A 21,909-nucleotide genomic window follows, 5' to 3' on the forward strand; every position below is an offset into this window, starting at 1 on the left:
TGAACCGACTGGGAGTTGTTAAACATTTAAAACTTTTTCATCTGCTTGATGTCAAGGCATGATCATCGATCGATATTCAATAGTTTAACGTTCAATGTTTTTTGAGACAGCAAAATCCAATAATTTTATTGGGTGTTAAAAGTTTGAAGCAAAAAAACCCATAACTCTTCTATTTCTGCACCGAAACTCGTTTCATTTCAACTCAAAACTTCTTGATTTTATTTCGAAATGCAAATGCACGAGAATCACATAATATTTACAGCTGACATTTACAGCCTACGCCCTTGCGCCTGTTAAAATGTGATGTTTATCTACTTTTAAAACAAAGAATCGACACAGAGTTTCTTCTTTCGTTCTGTTTCGTGTTCGTCTATAAAGAATTTGTTTCATTTTAAACGGCCTTTTATGCAATAAAACTTTGTTTTGTCATGTTCAAAGAAACTATTGTATCAACACACCCCCTCTGTGTTTTACAGTATTGAATCCTGTTAGATGGTTGTTAAAACATTTTTCGTTCGGATGTTTTAGGCAATTAACTGGCTTCAAAAGTATTGTTGTTCCAAGTTCCGTACCTAATGTAGTTGTTGCGATGTAGTTGTTCCGATGTAGTTGTTCCGATAATGTAGTTGTTACTTAATGTAGTTGTTCCGATTCCGTACCTAATGTAGTTGTTGCGGCCTGGTATTTGCTTGAGGTCAAACGCCAACTCTTCACTGATGAAGTCATTGTCGGCATCATTGTGATTACATCTGGGTGATTACGTACGTAAGTCGTGTAGCTTCGGTGTGAGGTTGTGATAAGACTGCCACGACAAACACATTACACGTCAGCAAGCTTTCCGCCTTCGCAAAGGTGGCCTGTTGTCGAATTTCCACTTTTCGGTGTTGATTTAAATTTCGTTTAAAAATTTTGTTTTCAATCTTGAGAATTCTTCCCTAGTAAGCAAAAACTGTGTCAACGTCTCCAGACCATGACGTTCTGTCAATGTAAATTTAGCAATTTTTTTAGCTGGATTTCTGCTGCTGCAGATTACTCCAGCTGCAAATATTTTCTTGCCACAAACTCCATCAAACGTTCGAGTTCTTAGATGTTTACAGTTTGACAAGGAATGCCGAGTTGGTAGCCATAGTGTCAGTTTCAACTATCTGAAATAGCACTAGCAGGCACTGATTTTCCTGTGTCTGGTGTTTTTCAAGGCCTTTGCACTTTGCAGTCTTCTTTTCAACTTGCGAGATTAACATACTGTATAATGAAAACGTTTTTATCATTTTATCGCCCATGATACCAACAAACCTGCCCTTTTGTGCGTGTGAAATCCACATCAAAAGGCCATATCCTGAAAAAGCCACAGCTGTCATGAAAACCGTAAAGTTGGCAACACTAATTTATAGACTATTCAACCACAGATAAGATGTCTATGTATTCAACGAACTCGACGGCATCTGTCGTTTGGCCTTCTGGTGATTGTCGCTCTCTGATTGGATGAAGCTACCAGAGCGTGAAAGCCATTTACCATCGGAATTTTTCCTTCCTTTTTTTGCTCTTGAAGTTGCGAGAGAGATTGCCGCGCACACACACACTACCATGCACTGCGCTCTCTGATGACAATGGCAAACCACAAACACACTTTGGTATTTTTTGGTGTATTTATGTAAGGTGACGTTAAGTTCACGTAAGAAAAGATGGGTTTGTGTGCCTTCAGAAGTTACATTTTTTATACCAAAATATCGGGACAGCATTTCGTTTTTTGATTTGAGGCGGTTGCTGGTTGCCATTTTTGTCTGGAGTGTAAGTCAAGTCAATTTATTTTGTTTCAATAACGCCACATATAAACAAACGAGCAGACTAAAAAGTAAAACCAATGCAAATGGCGCAATTAGGATGGTAGGGATAGGCCATCAGCGGTCATCCAGTCAGCCACCACCCTACCGTGTTAGGTCTGAAGAAAAGCCCGGAGATGTTAGAGGTTTTGTATTTGTGTGTACCTAAGTAATATTTAGGCACACACAAATATTACTTCAGCACTTCCATGCTAGAACCAGTTTTTTTTAGGTGTGTTATAGGAATCCATTTCATTATCAATTACATAATGTAATTAGTTTGGCATTCTAGACACTAGACTAGACAGTAAAGCAGTGGACAATCAACATGCTTGTATGAAGCTCTGCAGAGATCGGTTTAAATCGTCTAAAAAGGTGTAAAGATTACATGGACATAAGTGCATTAAAGCAAGTCTGGCATATTTGCCCATCATGTAATCTGCCTTACGTAATTGAGGTTTGCATGCAACCTGGATTTTGTCAAGATAGGATACGGTATGTGGTAGAATAATTAATGTCATGGATCTGGGACTTTTGCCTGCTTGAACAGTGAACTGAATTATATACCATCAAATCTCATTATTATGTCACCCATTAGGACTGAGAGAAAACGGCATTGTAACAAATGAAGCAAACACTACAAATGAAACGATAAATGGCTGTAAAACACTACACTACAGTATATTTCAATTTATTTAGCTTAGCCGAAAACTCTGAAGGATTGTCGTCTGCCGTATGTTCTTTTAGCGGATTTTGTCATCAAGCTGATAGCCGCAAAGCTGTTTTTATCTGCAGTATCAGCTCATCAACGTACCACTGTATGTCATTTTATGTGGCATAGAAGCGATATTAAGGGTTGGTGTAGTAAATTTATTTTTTATTAAAGTTTGTCGAGGGTGATCAAAAGTGGTATAGTAACGAAGTGACATAGTGATGCAATTTGACTAATAGCCATGGTAATAGCCTATTTTGTTATAGCAGTTGTTCGGCTTCTTTACATTGCTTGTTAGTTGTTATAGAAAGACTGAAATTTACATAGTATGAGGGATGGTGTCATTTTGGCAGTAATGTTCATTGTCATTTTAACAGTCCAAAAGTCGTTTTTGCTTTGCTTTTTAGCATAACTAGACAAGTGAAATATATATTCAGTATTGGCTTGTGAAATGTGCAAACTACTTTGTCTGTATGTGTAGTGTGTACTGTGTAGGCTATACACTATTACACATGCTGGCTGTGAATTTGCAGTACCGTACAAGGTTTTTGGTTGATCCGCACTGGTATCTGCTTCTTTTGTTTAGTTCATTTGAGGATTAAAAGGAAGAAAGGAAGTGGTTATAATATATGGTTTTGGCACTTGTGTCCTATTGATATTCATTCACTGTTAATTGACCCATAGAGTAATAAGTAACAGTTATTATTAAATAAAACTATTTGGATTGATGTGAAGCATGGTTTGACACTTGTTGCTGCTAAATTGCAAAGGTATGCAATACTATTCGTTCTGCTTGATTAACAGAATATGCTACTCAGCTACTGTATAAGGCAGGGATGTCCAACCTTTTATTATAGTGGGCCGCAGAACCTATTAAATTTCAAGAAAAATGGGTACATAAAGGAGCAATTAAAAACCATTAATTTCATCTTTGAAAATAGAAACAAATAACACACATATAGAAACGAAAATTTATTTCTACAATATTTTTGACATTGTTTTCCAGCTAAAATGTTGTCAACATTTGCATTTAAGGACGTTGTCTTGATTCTTAGGATGTTTGCTAAAGTGTTTGTTGGTCAGTCTATTTCTTGCAGTTTTTTTATGTTTTTCATGGATGAAAACAACTGCTCGCAACAATCATGTGCTACTTACTGCTGCCCTACATGCACAATAATTTTCTGGACAAACCAACTAATTTATTAAATTCATTGCATGATTGTAGCCTAATTCTAGAGCTTTACCGATATCACTTTCAGGCCGATGCTGATACCGATATTTATGAAATTTTTAGGCCGATACCGATATATATAAACTATGAAAAATTTGGTACCAACAAAGTTATTAAGCAACAAACCAGTCCAAGAAAGTTTATGCATTGGTTGCTGTAATGAAAAAATCATTCTTAACACCAAAAACACCAAACAAAAAAGAAACAACCAAATGCAATACTGTTTTGTGTTCAATTCAATAATCAAAGTTCAACAGTTTCAAATTGTAGTTCAAAAAACATAGTCAAGCATTCATGTCAAGAAGGGTACATCTTTTGTCAGTGTAAATCGCACAAAGACCGGTGTCACCGCGGCGCCACTAGCCCGATAAACAGAGGCACATATTCAGCAATTGCAGTGTGAACTCTAACCAGGCAGCACCAATTAAATAGGCAGCTAGAAGAGCGCTCTTCACGTGCACAAAACAAGACATTCAAAAGCGACCCACGTGCTCGTTGCAAAAATGAATTGTGTGCAGCCGCGTGCACGTAATTAAAACGAGAGGGTTTAAATGCGCTCTTTACAAGCATGTTTGAGCAACTTGTGTTTCTTCTAAAGCAGTGGTTCCCAACCTTTTTGTTGTCACGGACCCCTTTAGAGAAATTATTAATTCTGCGGACCCCTACATAGATTTTGCCCGAAACTTAATTAACATACTATTGACTATTGTAATAATTATGCTACTCAACTACTGTACTGTGTCATATTGCATTGCCGCTATGACTCCTGCGGCAAATATCTGGTTAAACAGTTGCTCAAAGAAGAAAATGAATGAATTGTTCAAGAAATGTCAGCAGTATTTAAATATTAAGGTGACCCAAAATGCCATGCCGAAACTTTTTCAACGTAAGGAAATTTAATGAGAGGGCTGTTGTTGCCTTTCCTGAACTAAACGACTGAACTCTGATTGCACCGCGTACCGCATGCTTTCTATTACGTAATAGATCAGCCAATCCTGACGAGCCAATCCTGAAAAGTCTCTGTTGACTGTAATCGACATGCGTTGTTGTAGATGTAGTTTAAGGTCAATGTACACACTGTAGGCAGCAGCATAGATTTATTTTAATGCATACCGGTACAGTTTATTCTTGCGAGCTTGAGCTTGACACATTTGCATTTAAAGAAAGAAATGAAAGTCAAAAAATCGCTTTTCATTTTTTTCCGAAATTCATCAAGGTAATCACGGACCTCCAAATGCATTCTCACGGACAACCAATGGGTCTACAGACCTCAGGTTGGGAACCACTGTTGTAAAGACATGTAGGACTGGTTTTGAGTCTACTTTTGCTGGTCGATGTTTATCGGCGAAAAATAGCCAATACAATATATCGGTTACCCCTGATATCGGCTGACCAATATAACGGTCAAGCTCTACCTAATTGTTTTTAAAATAAAGGAAGAGTGTGTTCTCTGTGAAAAGTTTTCAAACTTCCTCGACTTTGCAGTTCAATCAGTTCAAGTTGGAATTTGGATGGCGCTTTATCACACTGAAATGAAACTGGGTCACTGAATAATTTTAATTCAATTTCAATCTTTTTGAAGTCAGAAAATCTGACTGTAAATTCTTCAAGCAAATCTTCAATTCTGCAAGCAAACCAGTAATTCACATAACTTAGCATACTTTTCATAGTTTACAGCAGGGCTTCCCAAACTTTTTTGCTCGCGACCCCTTTTAATCTCCTAAAATTTTTCGCGACCCTTTACGGTTAAAATGATAAACAATGCAAAATATATGTACGTTTGTGATATTTATTGAAAGGTTTAATTTAAACGAAAACTAAAAACAAGCTATCCGTATTCGAAACCTACTACTTTACTACTTGCAGCCTGCTGGAAACAAAACCAAAAAGTAAACATATTTGTTTACCCTCTGCCACAAAGCAGGTCTAGCCATCGCTCGATGTTTGTCAATAGGTGGTTTCAATGTTATTTACGCTGGAACAGTATTATATCAACGTTAAAAACACTGGACACTCACATATACGTGGAGATTAACGGCAGGAGTGCGGTTACTGCTAAGCCATATAATGGTGAATATTCCGCTCTAACGTTTGGCTAAGACAAAAAGTGTGAAACATTATTCCAGAAAATTCAAGCCACAATTTAGAGTCAAAAGATAGATCTGCAAATTTTTCCTGAGATGTGAAAGAGAGGTGCTCGGTACTTTGTTTTTGCATTGCAAATAGGTTTTAGATCCAATCTAAATTGGTAGCCTATTGTCCAATTTTAGAAGAAACTACTTTTACTTCCACGCTATTGTTAGCCAAACTTTTTCAGTAAATGAGAATATTTTAAATAAATCGTTTTCAATTTTTTGTTTCTAGGTGTTTACTTCTTTGTTGAACGCTCCAACTTTTGATTTCAATGTAAAAACGTAGATGTTTTCTCTTTGGCAGGACAAATAAGATAATTTATAAGGACAAATAAGATAATTTAAAATTTTTTCAGTAAATGAGAATATTTCAAATGAATTGTTTTCAATCTTTTGTTTCTAGATGTTTAATTTTATATGAACGCTCCAACTTTAGATTTCAATGTAAAAACATAGATGTTTTCTCCTTGGACGGACAAATAAGATAAGATAATAAGGCAAACCTGACAAATAAGGTAATTTAAAAAGCCTTTCCACAAACGTCTTTACAAAAACGGCGGACAAAGTCTAAACTTTTTTCCGTTGGAAAAATCACGACTTAATTTTTTAACACTAACAATCTTTTAAAGCGTTGGCTTTAGTTTTGAAATCCGCGTTTACAATGCAGCAAAGAGAGTTTTAAACTCCTATTCCATATTTCGCTATATAAACTCACAAAATACGGGTAGCCTATTGAGTGCACGACTCTTAATAAAGTTAATAACTTTTGAAGCATCTTGCACATGTGTTAATATCCAGTGCTTTGTGTAAAGTTTGTATGCTTTCTGCGACCCCCGAAGTTTGTTACGCAACCCCTCAAGGGGTCGCGACCCCCACTTTGGGAAGCCCTAGTTTACAGAACGTCTTTTAGCTCTTTCAGATAGACTACGAAAATATACAATTGCGCCAGCTTTCAGTTGTGCTATGAAAAGTTTTAATTTCCTGGTAAAGCTACTTCGAACATTGAACTACATAGTACGTACACAACTGACCTTTCCCTTGTGAATACAAATTGAGCTCAGCTAGCATTTCTGTGATGTCAACTAAAAAAGACAAATCATTCAACCATTCTTCCTTCTCTATCAAGTTCACATTTTGTTTCTTTTTCTCCATAAACTGTTTTATTTCAGGTAATAATAATTGAAACCTTTTTGAGGTGGCTGCTCTACTGAGCCATCGGACTTTAGGTACGGTATAATCGGACTTGTAATCCTGTTGCTCCCATGCTATACTATTACTATGCCTCTAAAAAATGACTGGAACATTTTAATTAGGCTAAGATTCAAAGTTCAAAATACTACTTGGAGTGAAAATGATTAGCGGGCCGCACAAAAATCTCAGGCAGGTCGCAGGTTGGACATCCCTGGTATAAGGCTTTGGTCAATGGCACAAGTCTGGTTAGTACTGAAAAAGATGTCATAAATTAGAAGTTTTTGCTTTTAGGAATCATTACTCATTAGGTTTTGAATGTTTTATATATCGAATTTTAAATGCTCCTTATAAGGCAGGGTTTCCCAAACTTTTTTGGGCCACGGACCACTATTTGTGAATCTGTTTATTTGCGGACCTCCAATACAAAATTAAAAATAAATAAAACCGAATTTTGTTTATTTAAAAAAATCTAACAACATTAATGGGACGGATGGGATTGCTTCTTATTGCATAAGTTATCAATTCTCGGAGTAATTTGTGAAAGGCAAACTCGTAAGTCATGGTCCACGGAAAGTTTGGACCTGTATTTTGTCTTCATGTTGGTAAGAGCTGAAAATGCTGTTTCACACATGTAGGACGTGGCAAAAGGCAATAAAATTTTAGTTGCCTTTTGCGATAGCAATGGGTATTCCTCCACAACACTCAACCAGAAAGATGCAATAGCTGTTTGATTGAAACTAAGCAGTAAAGTTCGATCAGATGATAATTCGGCTAATTCTTCTTCTTCGCGTCCTGACAGATCAGTCTTTGTAACAACAAAAGGGTATAAAATTCAGTCAAAATTCTCATGCGTCTCTTTTAAAAAGTAGCTACTTCTTGAAGTGTGCAGAAAGGAATTTCAAATGTTGTGTAGCATCAGAGAAAATCAACTCTGCATTAACTAATGGTTTGTTAGTAATGCAGTCACACAGAACAGGAAACATATCCACAACATTATCATTTATCCTTGTCTTCCATATGTTGAGTATCTTTATGAATGCTGTTATTTTGTTTTGAGGAATACGAGAATTTTTCGTAAACAACTTTTTAACTGCAACAAAGGTGCAACAAGTAAGATTTACGATACTTGATAGCAAAAGCTTTCGAAATCATTTAAGTTGTAAAGAACTGCGGCAATTATCTTTGACAGGGTACGTACTGTACAACGTATAGCCTATGTGTGACTTTTTAATTTCTTGTCATATCGCCACGGACCACCTGTGCAGTCGTCGCGGACCACCAATGGTCCGCGGACCACAGTTTGGGAAACCCTGTTATAAGGCATGTATTAAACTTTTTCGTTTTTCAGTATAGGAACTCTATTTTTATACATTTTTAACTTCATTCTGTTGGAGTTTTACCATTAAGTCAAGGGGTTTAGTATACATCTAAAAAACTATTAAACATATCTTTTTTGTATATATGAAAGTCTAGTATGTACAAAACCCAGTATCTGACTTCAAAATCACATCAATATATGTATTTACTTTTTACTGCTTTTATTTCTAAAACAATATAATATGCAATGACTTTTTAAAATTAGATATAAATTTAAACTCTACGAAGTAAAGTTGTGTGTGTTTAATTTAATAATATTGGTTGGACATGGACAATTCATATATTCGTTTTCAGTAGTTCTGTGATCAAACAGAATGTTATGGATGAAATAGATTTCTCCTTGAATGAAAAATGTCAAAATATTTAAGCAACATTAACGACATTTTGTGATACTTTCTTTGCAAATGTGTGCCTGGGTAGGCTATTATGTATTTTTTACCAACAATTTTTTTTGTTTAAGAATATCTTTAGGAATAACATTCAAATACTAATACCAATGTACAATGCAAATATATAAAATTGATAAGGTTAGGCTGCCGTTAAAGTAAGTTTTTCAGTGTGGCTATCTTCAAAATGGTATAAAGTTGTTTTGTTTTGCCCAACAACAGAAAGTGCATTTCCATTTAATATGATTTGCAGATTTGTCATAGATTTAAAGAACAGGTTTAGATTTTGATAGGACAAGACAAAAAAATTTAGTCACATGTTATGAACCTGTAGTTGAATCAGTTTAATAAATCCATAATGATTACCGTGACGCGACAATTTATCGAAAGACAATTTATCAAACGACAGTTTATTGAAAGACAGTTCATTGAACGACAATTCATCGAAACGACAGTTCATTGAAACGACAGTTCATCGAAACGACTGTTTATCTAAGCGACAGTTCATCGAACGACTGTTTATCAAAACGACAGTTTATCGAACGACGAAGCACATGCAATGGAATACTCAGGGTTAGGGTTTAGGTTAGGGGTTAGGTTTTCGATTAACTGTTGTTCGATAAATTGTCGTTCGATAAAATGTCGTTTGATTAACTGTCGTTTCGATAAACTGTCGTTCGATTAATTGTCGTTCGATAAACTGTCGTTTCGATAAACTGTTGTAGTACCATGTTTACCGATGATTACAAGCTGCAATATACACTAACTACTGTAGTAGCAAGCTTTGGCTAGAACACAGTTGGATCGAATATGTCATTGGTGGAATCAAAGAAAATTTTAAAAAATGCCATACTGCTTCATTTTACAAAGCACCAGGGCTGTGGAGCTGTAGGAATTTTGGTGTGTCCGAAGTCAGAGTTGTTTAAACAAGACCAACTTCGACAGTCGCTTGATATAAAACAATGAACAATAAAATTTTTGTTTGCAATTTTTTTTTCAAAATATTGTTTCATCTTTGTATTGCACTCTAAAACTTTACCAGAAAATATAAGTGTTGTTAGTGTTAGTTTTTATAAAAGGTGCGTTTCAATTTCTAACTTAACCCAATTTAAAATTACATTGTAAAAACATACAAAGGATAAGAATTTAAGAAAATCTGGCAACACTGAAGAAGGAGTCAGCCAGTTGCAAATTGAGAAGTCAAAGTTGTCTTTTTCACTCAACTCCACAGCTTTGCAAACCACTATTAAAACTTTTTAGTATGTTATTTACGAGTTTGTGTAATGCCAAAACAGTCATTAAACACTTGGATTAGCGGTAATAAATACATGTCCATTTTTTCCAGCATCATACTTATAATGTGTGTTCAAAATATTTTTGGTTTTTGATTAGAATTCAATCGGTTTGAAGAAAAAATTCAAGAGCTGCGTGAACAAATGATGAATCTGTCGGTCAGCAGTGGTGGAAGCTTACTCACGTCCCAAAAGAAGACACTTTATGTTCGAGCGCTCTTCGATTATGATGCCTACAGAGATTCAGGAATCCCAGGCAAAGGTACAGTCTTTTACATGCTGTTAAAAGTTCAATAGTATTTGACATGATATGGTCAGAAGTCAGAAAAAGAGAGATTTTTGCACTACTAAACAATTTGTAATTGCAAGTGACAAGATTGTGGTTCATGTACTCTTGTTTTAGTCCCCACACATATTATTTCCTGAGTGGCACAAATCACCCTGAGCTCATTCATACCAAATGGACTCCAAACTTGTTTGCATACAATCAACCTGCACTAAGATCTATTTAAAAAAATGTAATTCAGCTAATTTCAATTCATTATATTTTAAGCTAGTATTTAACAGAAACTGATATTTGATATAGTCAGTGTGTAGAAAGCTCTTCCATTTGTATCACAATGCTCAAGTTTTAATCGTGAGGTTTACTACTACAAAGGTGGTAATTTAAGCCTCTACGCTTTAAGTATAGCCACAGTAATTGCTCTTTGCTTGCCTCTATCTATCTAATGCAGTGGTTCTTAACCTAAGGGTAATTACCCACATGTGGGTAATTTGAAGATAGCAGGTGGGTAATCAGCTGAACCAGAATATATACGGTAGAATTATAGATGTAACAAACAATGTCACAGCTGTAAGTGGTAAAGTTGCTTTATTACTTACACTTTTTTTGATGTTTTGAGTCCCTTCAAAACAACCAAACAAGCACAGTGATATTTTATCTTTTTTAAAATTGTTTCGTCATAGTAATTTATTTTCTCATCATTTTTGTCGCCAGTTTTATGTATTTTATTTTTGTGACATAATAATAAGATTTTTCTTGTATAATCAGTTCAGTTGTTTTATGAGCAAGCTTGATGGCTGCGTTGCTGTTTGAAATAGTATAGCTAAGCGTAAATTTAGAGTTAGTGTTGAGACGAGCGAGCTATATTCTTTTGAAGATGAAAGCTTGGGAAAATTCTGGGAAAAGCATATCCAAAAGTTGCGCAAAAATCACTAACATTGTTGACTATGTAGCCTATATATATTCTACTTATCTCTGTGAATCAGCAATTTCAAGTGTTGTTGCTTTGAAATCAAAATCCTGAAACAAGCTGTTAGATCTGGAGTCAGATTTGAGTTTTGCAGTATCCAAAATCGCACCCAATATTGCGTCGATTGTACACAAAAAACAAGAACAAATGTCTCACTGACGACACTATTGATGTCGTTCTTTGCATTAAATGTTATTTTTGTTAAATAACGCTGCTCTATATTTTTAATACGGCAAAATAGATAAAATCAGATTTTGGGTAAATGGGACTTTGATCTAGACAGAAATGGGTAATAAGGGAAAAAAGGTTAAGAACCCCTGATCTAATGAGTGGTTTCTAAGTCTTTTGGCATTAATGCACAAATTGCACATTGTGGTTTGAGTGTAGCCGTGGCTCAATACGGAGTGTTTTGTTGAAGGTGGGACTCAAAACGACTCTTTCAATTAGTGGAAGAGGTTAGTGCAAACATTAGCTAAATTGCCGTTTAACTTTAAGCGCGAAAATACAACTTTATTGATTGGTTATGGAGTTCTTGACTGGTGATAGTCACCTCAATTGCAAACATGGCGTGAAAAACAGGAAGCTAACTTGCGTATACAATCAACGTGCCAACAAAATGTTTCATGTCATTTGCAGGTCTGTCATTTAAGTACGGTGACATACTGCACGTTACAAATGCCAGCGATGATGAATGGTGGCAGGCTCGTAGAGTGGTAAGAACATACTGTAATATAAAGATTTTTTTGTTTTGATTAATTCTTGATGAAAAACCAGTTGCTTCGTTTTCTGTCAAAGTTTTGTCAATAAAAAATCATGTATATTTTGTGACTTGGAATAAGTGTTGTAACTTCAATTTGTCAATATTTTTAATGTTAAAATCAGGACAAAATGCACGACTTTGCATTTTATAACGCCCAACAGTTTTTCTCACGCTGCAAGAAGCAATTATTTTGGTTCGGCGCTCCTGACGTCATGGTGTAGCAGCTTATTTTGAGATCGCGCTGTTCATTCAGGAGCAGTGAACATTATTTATTCACAGTCGAGTTGCAAAGAAAACTGTTACGTACTGGCCCACAGTTATGAATAATTTGTTGTAATTCAATAATATGTATCTTTAAGGAATTGACAAAGATCAAGCTTTAAAGAGTCACGTAGCACAAATCTATAAATAAAGAGTTTTCCTTATTTTGAGCTTGTGCTCATGCTATGCTTCCACAACTATTGCTCTGAAACTCATTGCTCTTTGTGTTTGAGGTTAAATATGACCCAAGTGGCCAATTCTGTCACTTTGTTAAAAATAATAGGAGTTTGAGAACTTTACAAGAAACAGTTAATGTATTTTATTTGTAATTGATTTCGTTTTGATGTGATGTATTCCAGTTCAGCAAGTGTTTATAATTTTTTGTTTTTTTATTATTATGGCAAGTAAAATATGGTGCATATTGTACTAGAGACATATTTTGTTGTTTATGTACTTGTGGCAAGCACACAACTTGCCATTGACAAATGACTGGTTGTCACACACACCCAACAAAGGCAATCTTAAATTGCAGCCTTTTCTTATTTGAAATAGTTGTGAATGTGATGCTTCTTTTCGCAAACACTTCAATGTCGACGGCGTTCTTTGTATACGCCTACAGGGCGATTGCCATGTTATTCTATTACGAAAAGTCAAATTCAAGAAAGTAATATTTTATGCCTGGTAGACGCACGGGCTAATAGTCCTTAGTCACACCACTGCTTCAAGCGCAGCATATTATACATTTCAGCATGGGAGGCTGGGTTTCTGATAAACTGTGTTTACTTTGACCGAAATTGACGTAGAAAGTTTCATGCTCGTAAAATATATCATGTGGTACATTGTAACATTAAAATAATATCCAACATCCCCACTGATGTTTATTTAAGATTGTTAATGTTGTAAGCGGAAAAGTTTTTATTGTTGCAAACTAGGTTGCTCCCCTTTAGGCTTGTGAGCTATTTCTTACATTACACTCCATGTAGAAAATCAAATACCTTTACCTGTAACTTTCTTGTAAATAATAACAACTTTGGTGTTTGGGTTTTTGCCTGAGAAGAAGCATGACTAGTTGTAGATGGTCCTGCTGTTTGAATGTTTTAGTTTTAAACAACATCGGATTATGTAAGCACAAAAGAAAATTTCTGTTGATGATGCATGTTTGTCGGGATGTTGGTCGAACATATAATCCGATCAACATAAGAAATGATTTATCAATCGGATTACCCGTCATGTTCTCACGTTGCTTACAAATTACAAAATTTGGCAACCAACAAAAGTGGGAAAATCGTTCATTTTTTACGAATTTTGTCGTTTTGTGGTACTGGTAGACCAACTCAAAACCGTGATCTTCTCAATGGTTTTTCAGCTTGAAAATGTAATTGAAACTCAAATAAACCTTTCTTTGCACCCTTATGGTTTTGATGTTTCCCAAACGAATACATATTTCTTTTTGATTTTTTTTTTACATATGTGCCGGCTGATTGTGCTATTTTTATAGCAAAATCGATTCTTAATACATTATGTTATATCATTAGAATGTTTGTACACCTGCCAGCATTCGGTGAATGCAAATTAGCAACATTACCAAGGAAGTGATAACTAATCTGATCTGCTTTTTTTTTTTTTTAGGAGAGAGGAAGAGATTGCGAGGAGTTTGGAGTCATACCATCCAGGCAGAGGGTAGAGAGGAAGGAACGAGCCCGTTTGAAGCAAGTCAAATTTTCACATGCCAAGCCAAGTTTAATGGACTCAAAGGTAAAATCCACGTTTGTTTTATTTATCACTTGACTCTGAATCAGCATGAAGCAAAATAAATTTTGTGCAATCTTAGCATGAGGCCTTTACTTTACCTCAAAAATTAAAACTATTGGGAAAAAATGAGAAAAATAAGATGTGACATTTTAAAACGTACCATCAGTTTGATTTTATTTATTTAATGGTACAACTGTTTGTTGTTTTTTTTTCTCTAAAGGTTTTCAGGCTTAAACCCAAGTTATGTGTTTTTACTTTTTAGTTAGCTGTGCAGAATGGTGGCAGGTTTTCGTACCTTTATCAATCTCAATTTTAAAGTATTGCTGATCAAAAAGTCAGATTTTTAGCTCTTACATTTTTGTTACTCCTCATCATTTGATCACTTGCACTCATTGTTTGATTTCCTCCAGACTTCAGTCAATCATGTGAAGAGGAAAAAGACGAACGCTTTCAGTCGGAAGTTTCCTTTCTATAAGAGCAAGGAAAACCTCGACCAATCCGATGATCAAGAAAGTGAGTTTCTTATTCATCATTACGTATGACCATGTTTGTTCATCAAATCACACTGTGTGCGAGTAAAAATGAGCATCCTGTCGAAATCGCTTCGAAGGAATTGGCCTTCTTAGCATTGCTAGACATTACATAAATGCTAATTTGAGTCGGTTGTTCAACGTTCGGGTTTTTGTTTCTGCAGTAGCCACCTTTGCCGAATCTACAAAAACGTTATTCCCTGCTTCTAGTGAGTGGAGCCATAAACTGGTTGTTTGCTTTTCAGATCATATAACCGCCAATCACAGTGGGAGTGAAGCAAGCTTGCGTAAGTTTGCTGAGTTGAAATCTTTCCCAGACAGCAGAACAATCCTTTTTGTTTGCAAACGTTGAATCAAAGTGAAAAGGACGATTTGCTGGCTGGGTGTCTTGTGATTGTGTGAAGTTAATCTTTGATCGCATTCATGCTTGCATGGATCGTTATGAGAATGGCTACAGCTCGGTTGGCGATGTCATCAGACGTTGAAACGATGGTAAAAACCGATACTGGTTGGTTTTGTGGAATCTTTCTTTTTAAGTTCTCAGAATCGGTCATAATCCAGAAATGTTGAAGCTACCTCCAGCTTTTCAGAGTCACCCACAGCAATGAATATCACCGATCTATCGGTTAAGAATTTTTTATACTAGTCGGTAATAAGTTCGTCACAAACCGAAATTGAAATCAAACAGTGATATCATTTGAAGCGTTATGATAACAGATCATCTTCGTTTGCAGGGGAAGATACCATCTTGTCGTACGAGAATGTAGTGCAGAAAGAACGTAAGTAAAAGAATAGCTTCAATTAAATAAAATTTAAGTTGGGTTAAGAAAGATCATTTACATGAAAATGTAGTTTTCTGCCTAATAGTTAAAAAGAACAGTCTTGATAAAGGATTCTGGAGTAATAAACCGCAGTTTCAAGACATTCAATGAATGGTTGTAAATTTTTACCAACAAAACTAAAAGCTCCATAAATGAAAGTATTCCCTTCTTGCTGCACCAAATCTAGACCCAGAATTATCAGAGAGATGAATTATTGTTACCATAATTCAGTTTGGGTTCCAATCTTCTATATTTTAAGTAGAGTTTGGCGTACGTACTAGGCTTACAGGTGCAACTCAACGTCCTCGTCATCAAAGCGCATAGGGTTATGAATATGAAGATTAGTCTAAGCCCCTAGTGCTATTACTGCAATGCTTGATTGAATGAATTCTATCGCAGTGAAATACACCCGACCCGTGGTCATTCTGGGCCCCTTCAAGGACCGTATAAACGATGACCTACTAGCTCAATATCCTGACAAGTTTGCATCCTGTGTTCCACGTGAGTTCTCAGCTAGCTTCAAACCGCTGCTGTTGATTTATTCAACTTGTGCTTCTATGAAATAGTATTAAGGGTTTGGTTCAGGATCAGGAAATTCTTAATCCGAGCTCGTTGGCCTTGTAAAAGTGATGTGTTTTGCTGGCGAAGTATGAAAAGTATTTCTGAAACTATAACTTAGCTGCCATAACGTAAACTGTGGATAACATGACTTATAGTTTGGAAAAGCTTTATGGTGTATGTAAATACGGACAAGTTTACTTAATGCAAAAGTTGGTATCCCCCTGGTAGTTGTTCACTGGCGATGTGGTGCTGAAAGCTAATGACAAAGGCCACGCAAACCAATCTTAATCTTTTGGTTAGCATTGTTGAGTTGCAATGATACTGCGACAATTCGAAATCAGCAAGAGCGCAACCTAGCATAGCCTACACAATGCAAAATATATTTTGGAAAACGATATTGCGCCGATAACTTATTAGCCATCTAATTGCCCTAAATTAGTGAAATCAAGTTTCAGTTGTTATTCAAACATCGTGCTTTCTAAGCTTTACAAACAGTGTTTCCAAAGCTAAAGCATTTAATTTCCAGATACAACAAGAGAGAAAAGACCAGACGAAGTGGAGGGTAGAGAATATCATTTTATCTCGTCCCGAGAGAAGATGGAGTTGGATATACAGAACCACTACTTTGTAGAAGCAGGCCAGTACAACGACAACTTGTACGGCACCAGCATACAGTCAGTCAAAGACACTGCCGACCAGGTACCACTGTGCTTTCAACTCTTAGCTAAGACTGTGGCGACCTGACTTGTCGCATTTTACAGATTTTGCCTTTCGCTGCTGCTACTGTGACTGAAATTTTATGAGACTTTTAAATTTTTGCTGAATCGCAATAATCTGAAAACTTTTTGTTGCCTAAGGGACCCAGTAAAAAATGAGAAAAAGGTACTTTAAAAACGTTAACAAGCTAATAACAATCTGACGGAAGTTTGTTGAATTAAATTGTGTTTGCTTTGCAAAGCCAGGTGAAGTAAAAACCCAATTTTTCACTGGGGAAGACATTAAAAAGACATTGCCAAATTTTTCTGAGAGCTTGCCCCTATTTCCCCAGTCAGTCCCTTCGTTATTTCTTATTCACAAAATTTGCTCAACTCAACAAAGTTCTCGCTTAAAATTTTTATGTTATTGAAAATGTGGTGCCTCCCCAACTTTCTTTTTTAGATTCACAACTGCAATGGTACGAGAAAAAATGTAAACATAAAATGTACCATAAAAAACATAAAAATGTAAATGTAAACATACAAAGAAAAAACGAAGTGAAGATAGATTATGATATTCCACTACTACTACATTCAACCATGCTTGACAAAACTCTCTGTTATGCAAAGTAAGTTGTACTTCAAATATTACATGATGGTGCCTGCAATGAGGCAAATACACGTATTTTCGCAAAAATTTGAAATCAAACTTATAAAAAATGGAGGATGATGGAGAAAAACGGAGTTCATATTCGCTCTCAGCGCCCCGGAAATATCTAGAAACAACTCTTTAATTTTTTAAATTTTGTTTTGTTTTGCACAGTGTTATCTGTGTCAAATTGTTTGACAAGGAACTTACAGTATGTCTCAATTATTTGCTTTTTCAGCGGAAACACTGCATTGTTGATGTGTCCGGTAGCGCCATCAAGCGTTTACAAGTGGCTGGGTTGTGGCCCATCGCCATATTCATTCGCCCCCATTCTGTGCGATGGCTCATGTGAGTACCTGCACTGATGTGGAATGCGTTATTGCAATAGAGAAAGCCTTTGAGCGAAAGAAGTTGCAATTTCAAACTTTTAAAGATTTTGTGGATCTATAACATACAGCAATTTCTGTTTACATAAGACCGTTGAATGATCTAATTTTAACGTATTTCATCTCTAGCATTTGCTCCACGGCGAGGTTTCCTGTTTATGCAACTCACAGTGTATTATTGATGTTGTAACACCTTTCCCATTCCTGACAGGGATATGAACAAGCGACTTGTTGAAGAACAAGCTCGAAAGATCTACGACCGCGCTATGAAGCAGGAACAAGAATTTGGTGAATACTTCACAGGTAGACGCCTCAATTGTTCAGTGCTTGCAAAGCGTTCACGTAAATGTGGACCATGCATGATTACCTACTTAACCGTGAACTCTCGGTTAAACATGACTTCAATTGCCTTGGTCGAGCCATTTCATGAAACTTACACATATTAGGATTAGTATGCGTACTACTGCTTAAAAAGATCTTAGTCTCATGGCTGACCTTTTTAAAGGAATTGTTTTTACGGTAGAAAGTGGCTTTACTGGTAAGTAGAGAGTGCTCATTAGGGTGCATCACTTCTCCATCATTTTGGAATTTCAACTTATGCTATTGAGAAATGGTGACTATTCCAGGTCAGGTTCAACCTACCAAACACTATGTGGTTATCTTGCTTTGTTTTAAGTTATACGATTTACTAAACTAAATTCAGGGGGATGAAGAGGTGGTGGTAGGGGTCCGGTGACCCCCATATTTTTTTGGTTGCAACTGACCCGGAATACTCACCATTTCAGTTGAAATTCCAAAATGAGAGGAAAATGATGCACCCTTAATGGTCATGTAGGGTGTAAGCCAGTCTTAGGGAGGATGGATACTCGTGCCCATAGGCGCCTAACTATTTTTTTGGCCGTGGGGGCGAAAGTGTGTTTCATCAGCAGCAACGTAAATTCAGCGAAATGTCACGCAGGTGGATGACGTAATTATGTCGTCACACTAGGATTGCTTTTATTGCCACACTCGGAGTTATCGCTACGTTCGACCTACCGTTAATTATTATAAACAAAACTCGACCAAAACACATGCTATGCGTCTGCGTTGGCTAGCGGTTGATGGACTGCGATTCTTTAAGCTAAGCACAACATAAAGTTTAGCAACGAACTAGATTTATTAGCATGAAACAAGAGACGAAAAGGTTTACTAAAAGGTATTGTCTGTAAATGGAATGAAAATACTAACTTGATCTTACGCTTGAAAATATACCTGTTGAAAGCAACGACAGCACGTCACCTTGAATGAATTTAAAAGTTGCTGACATCCGTCAACAGCCCTTGAAAAATAGTTACGGAGAGACGTTTGATTAAGTTTTCGACTTGACATTGCTCCCTTTTCACTACAACATCGCAACTTATCGCTGACCAGCTTTCAAGTTTCAATTCGCTGTAAAACGCCCGTTTTCGTGTTGCAGATGAAACAAAAGATGCGCATATTCCCCGCCTTTGATCGGGTTTCTATGGCAACGGTCGTGTGTGCGCCATGCAGTTTGCGCGAGTCCATTGTTGCGTTGATTATGCGGCGTGTGCGCAATGCGGTTTGTACCAGCCCTTGTTGCGTTGGTTAGTGGTTACCTCGGGCCGAGACTTCAAGTTCATTTTCACAGCAAGCGATTCACTGCCGCGACAATTCTCTGCAGAGGTTTCGACTTTCGAAAGCGACGTCAAGTCTGTTTGCAAGCGCATTAAGCTAAACGCACGCTGCGTCAACGTAGCAAATTATATTGTTTTTGGGTGCATTCAACTTCTGATGACATTGAATCGACGCAAAATGGTAGATTTTTCCTATGTCTCAGGCAGCAAAATCAGTCATTTTTACATTGATTCAACGTCTGCAGACGTTAAATCAATGTAAAAATGACAGATTTTTTTTGTCTGGTGTGGGATTGTAGCATCAATTTTAGCGCAAAGCTGTTGCGGTTTGCTTTTAAAAATGTTTTCCTGCTGCCGATCGCTAGTTCATCTATTGTTTTATGTATCAATGCAGCATAAAAAGTTGCTCCCATGCATAAATATGCGTGGGGGCCTGGCCCCCACGCCCCCACGGGTTAGGCGCCTATGCTCGTGCCGATGCTATCGTGAGCCCAACTTGTGTTTCACCACCAGGGAGTTCTGACCAATTTCATGTGAGAATTTCTGGCTGAGCCCAGGTAACTTCATCTTTATTTTCATTCTAGCGGTAGCGCAAGGGGAAACACTGGACGAACTTTACAACAATGTGAAAGGGGTTATCAAGGATCAGGCTGGACCGGTCGTGTGGTTGCCCGCGGACGATAACTGATCACCAGGTGGAAAGGTGATCTCTCTTTGATTCGGGTATGTTGACGTATTGTTCATGTTTGTTTTCTATGTAAGCAGCCTTTCAGTGTAGTCCGGGAACATCGTGAATCTGGAGTGGTAAAAGGATAGACCCTCGGCCCCAGAAGCTCAGACTACGACGACGAATGAATACGAAAAAAATTCCCAAGGCAAAGTTTGCTTAGAGGTCGTATGAAGCATATTTATTGATAAGCGTCACTTGATGTCGCCCTCGTTGATATGTTTTAACTTACTTTTCCCGTTATGGAAAGTCGACATGTATCTTTGTAACTAATTTGTTGTTGGTTGTCAGATCCAAGCGACGGGAAAGAGAATGAAACCGCTCAAGCGTTTCATACGTCATCAACACAATCAAGATTGATTGGCCGAGCTGACAAGTTTCTTTGGACGTTAGATGAACATGAAAATGGCTTGTTTCCAGCAGAGCCATAGCTTCTGCCGCCAAACGAACTAATTTCCATGACCTTTTTTATAATTTTTATCCTTTGTCGTCATCGTGATGTAACGGTACTTCCCCCCAGAAACCTTTTATTTAACGTTTGGTGCTACCCGGTGGAGTCGCCGGTTCTACTGTGACCAATCTGATTTTAGCTCTTTGTGGGATTTTTGGCCTTTGAAGTTTTTTTGAATAACATTATGTTTAATTACGTATTTAAAAACACAAAACATGTTTCTCATTTTCCATTTATGTAATTCTTCACTGGCAAAATCTATATTTTTATGCTTGAGGTATATTTTTGTTAAGAGTTTGTAAATTTTGTTCTTCATGACTTTGTTGACTTTGACCGTTTTAATATTTCATTTTGCATAATTTGTACGTTTTGAGTTAATCAAACATAGGCAACCTGCTCATTTCTATATTATCAAAGAACTTTGTTTCTGCAGAATTTGTGTTTTGTCTATAATTGTCACGAATGCTATTTTAGGCGTTGAAATAATCATGATATTTTCTTTTATTCTTTTGTTGATTTTGAAACTCAATGTCCTGATTAAACCACGTTCTTTTACCGTTACTAAATGTTGCTCATTGTTGATTTCTTCTAATGTCTTGCTGCTGAATATCCAACCAACAATTTTTTTAATTTATTCAGCGTCTGCAGACGATGAATCAACGTAAAATGTCTGATTTTCTGAGAAGGATGAACATTTCACTTGTTGATCGAAGCAATCAGGAGATGGCCCCATGTGACCGCGATGAGAGCAAATCAGTCGTTTTTGCATTGATCAACGTTTGTACACGAATTAATGTAAAAAGCAACTGGCTTGCTGTCTGTAGTTTTTCGAGTTCTGAACTGAGTTGCAACGCACTTTCAGAATTGATTGTTTCACTCGGTGACTAGAGGTACTCATGAGTTTCAATCCACGTCATGGTGACGTAATTTCAAATGATACGTTTTTCTAGTGAATAATAGTTAACAATAACGAACCTTGAGAAATTCTATGTAGCAATCTAATAAAGCGGATTTTTTTGTAAAAGGAAATGCCTTGTTTTCTCATTCTGACAGTCTTAGCACCCAGTGGAAACGAGGAACTTCATTTCTGCGAGATATTTCACGAATCGGCTACATGTTTCAAAACAAACCAGTTGATACCTTTTCTGGCTCGTGAAGTGACCATGAAAAGATAAGTGACGTAGCTTCCATATCGGACGCCAAGCAGTTGGTGAAAATATTTATCCCAGGGTGGTCTCAGACTGCGAGCGTGAAGGGCCGCATTTTGGTTTGAGGAAAACTTTACAGG

At 36.8% G+C, this 21,909-nt stretch overlaps 1 protein-coding gene across 1 annotated transcript in view; it reads left to right on the forward strand.

The window, feature by feature from the left end:
- LOC145766243 (disks large homolog 4-like) overlaps window positions 1-21,650 on the forward strand; it is a 64,388-nt gene extending 42,738 nt beyond the window's left edge. The window contains exons 15-26 of the mRNA XM_082577913.1: window positions 10,242-10,403; window positions 12,031-12,107; window positions 14,045-14,170; window positions 14,578-14,680; window positions 14,943-14,984; window positions 15,432-15,476; window positions 15,918-16,019; window positions 16,606-16,778; window positions 17,662-17,771; window positions 18,021-18,112; window positions 20,028-20,166; window positions 20,462-21,650. Coding sequence (XP_082434039.1) covers window positions 10,242-10,403; window positions 12,031-12,107; window positions 14,045-14,170; window positions 14,578-14,680; window positions 14,943-14,984; window positions 15,432-15,476; window positions 15,918-16,019; window positions 16,606-16,778; window positions 17,662-17,771; window positions 18,021-18,112; window positions 20,028-20,131 — 1,136 coding nt within the window. The 3' untranslated portion in view covers window positions 20,132-20,166; window positions 20,462-21,650. The remainder of the gene's footprint in view (window positions 1-10,241; window positions 10,404-12,030; window positions 12,108-14,044; window positions 14,171-14,577; window positions 14,681-14,942; window positions 14,985-15,431; window positions 15,477-15,917; window positions 16,020-16,605; window positions 16,779-17,661; window positions 17,772-18,020; window positions 18,113-20,027; window positions 20,167-20,461) is intronic.
- The last annotated feature ends 259 nt before the right edge of the window (window positions 21,651-21,909 follow it).

This window comes from Aplidium turbinatum, chromosome 3, assembly GCF_918807975.1.
Source record: "Aplidium turbinatum chromosome 3, kaAplTurb1.1, whole genome shotgun sequence".
NCBI classification, from domain to species: Eukaryota; Metazoa; Chordata; class Ascidiacea; order Aplousobranchia; family Polyclinidae; genus Aplidium; species Aplidium turbinatum.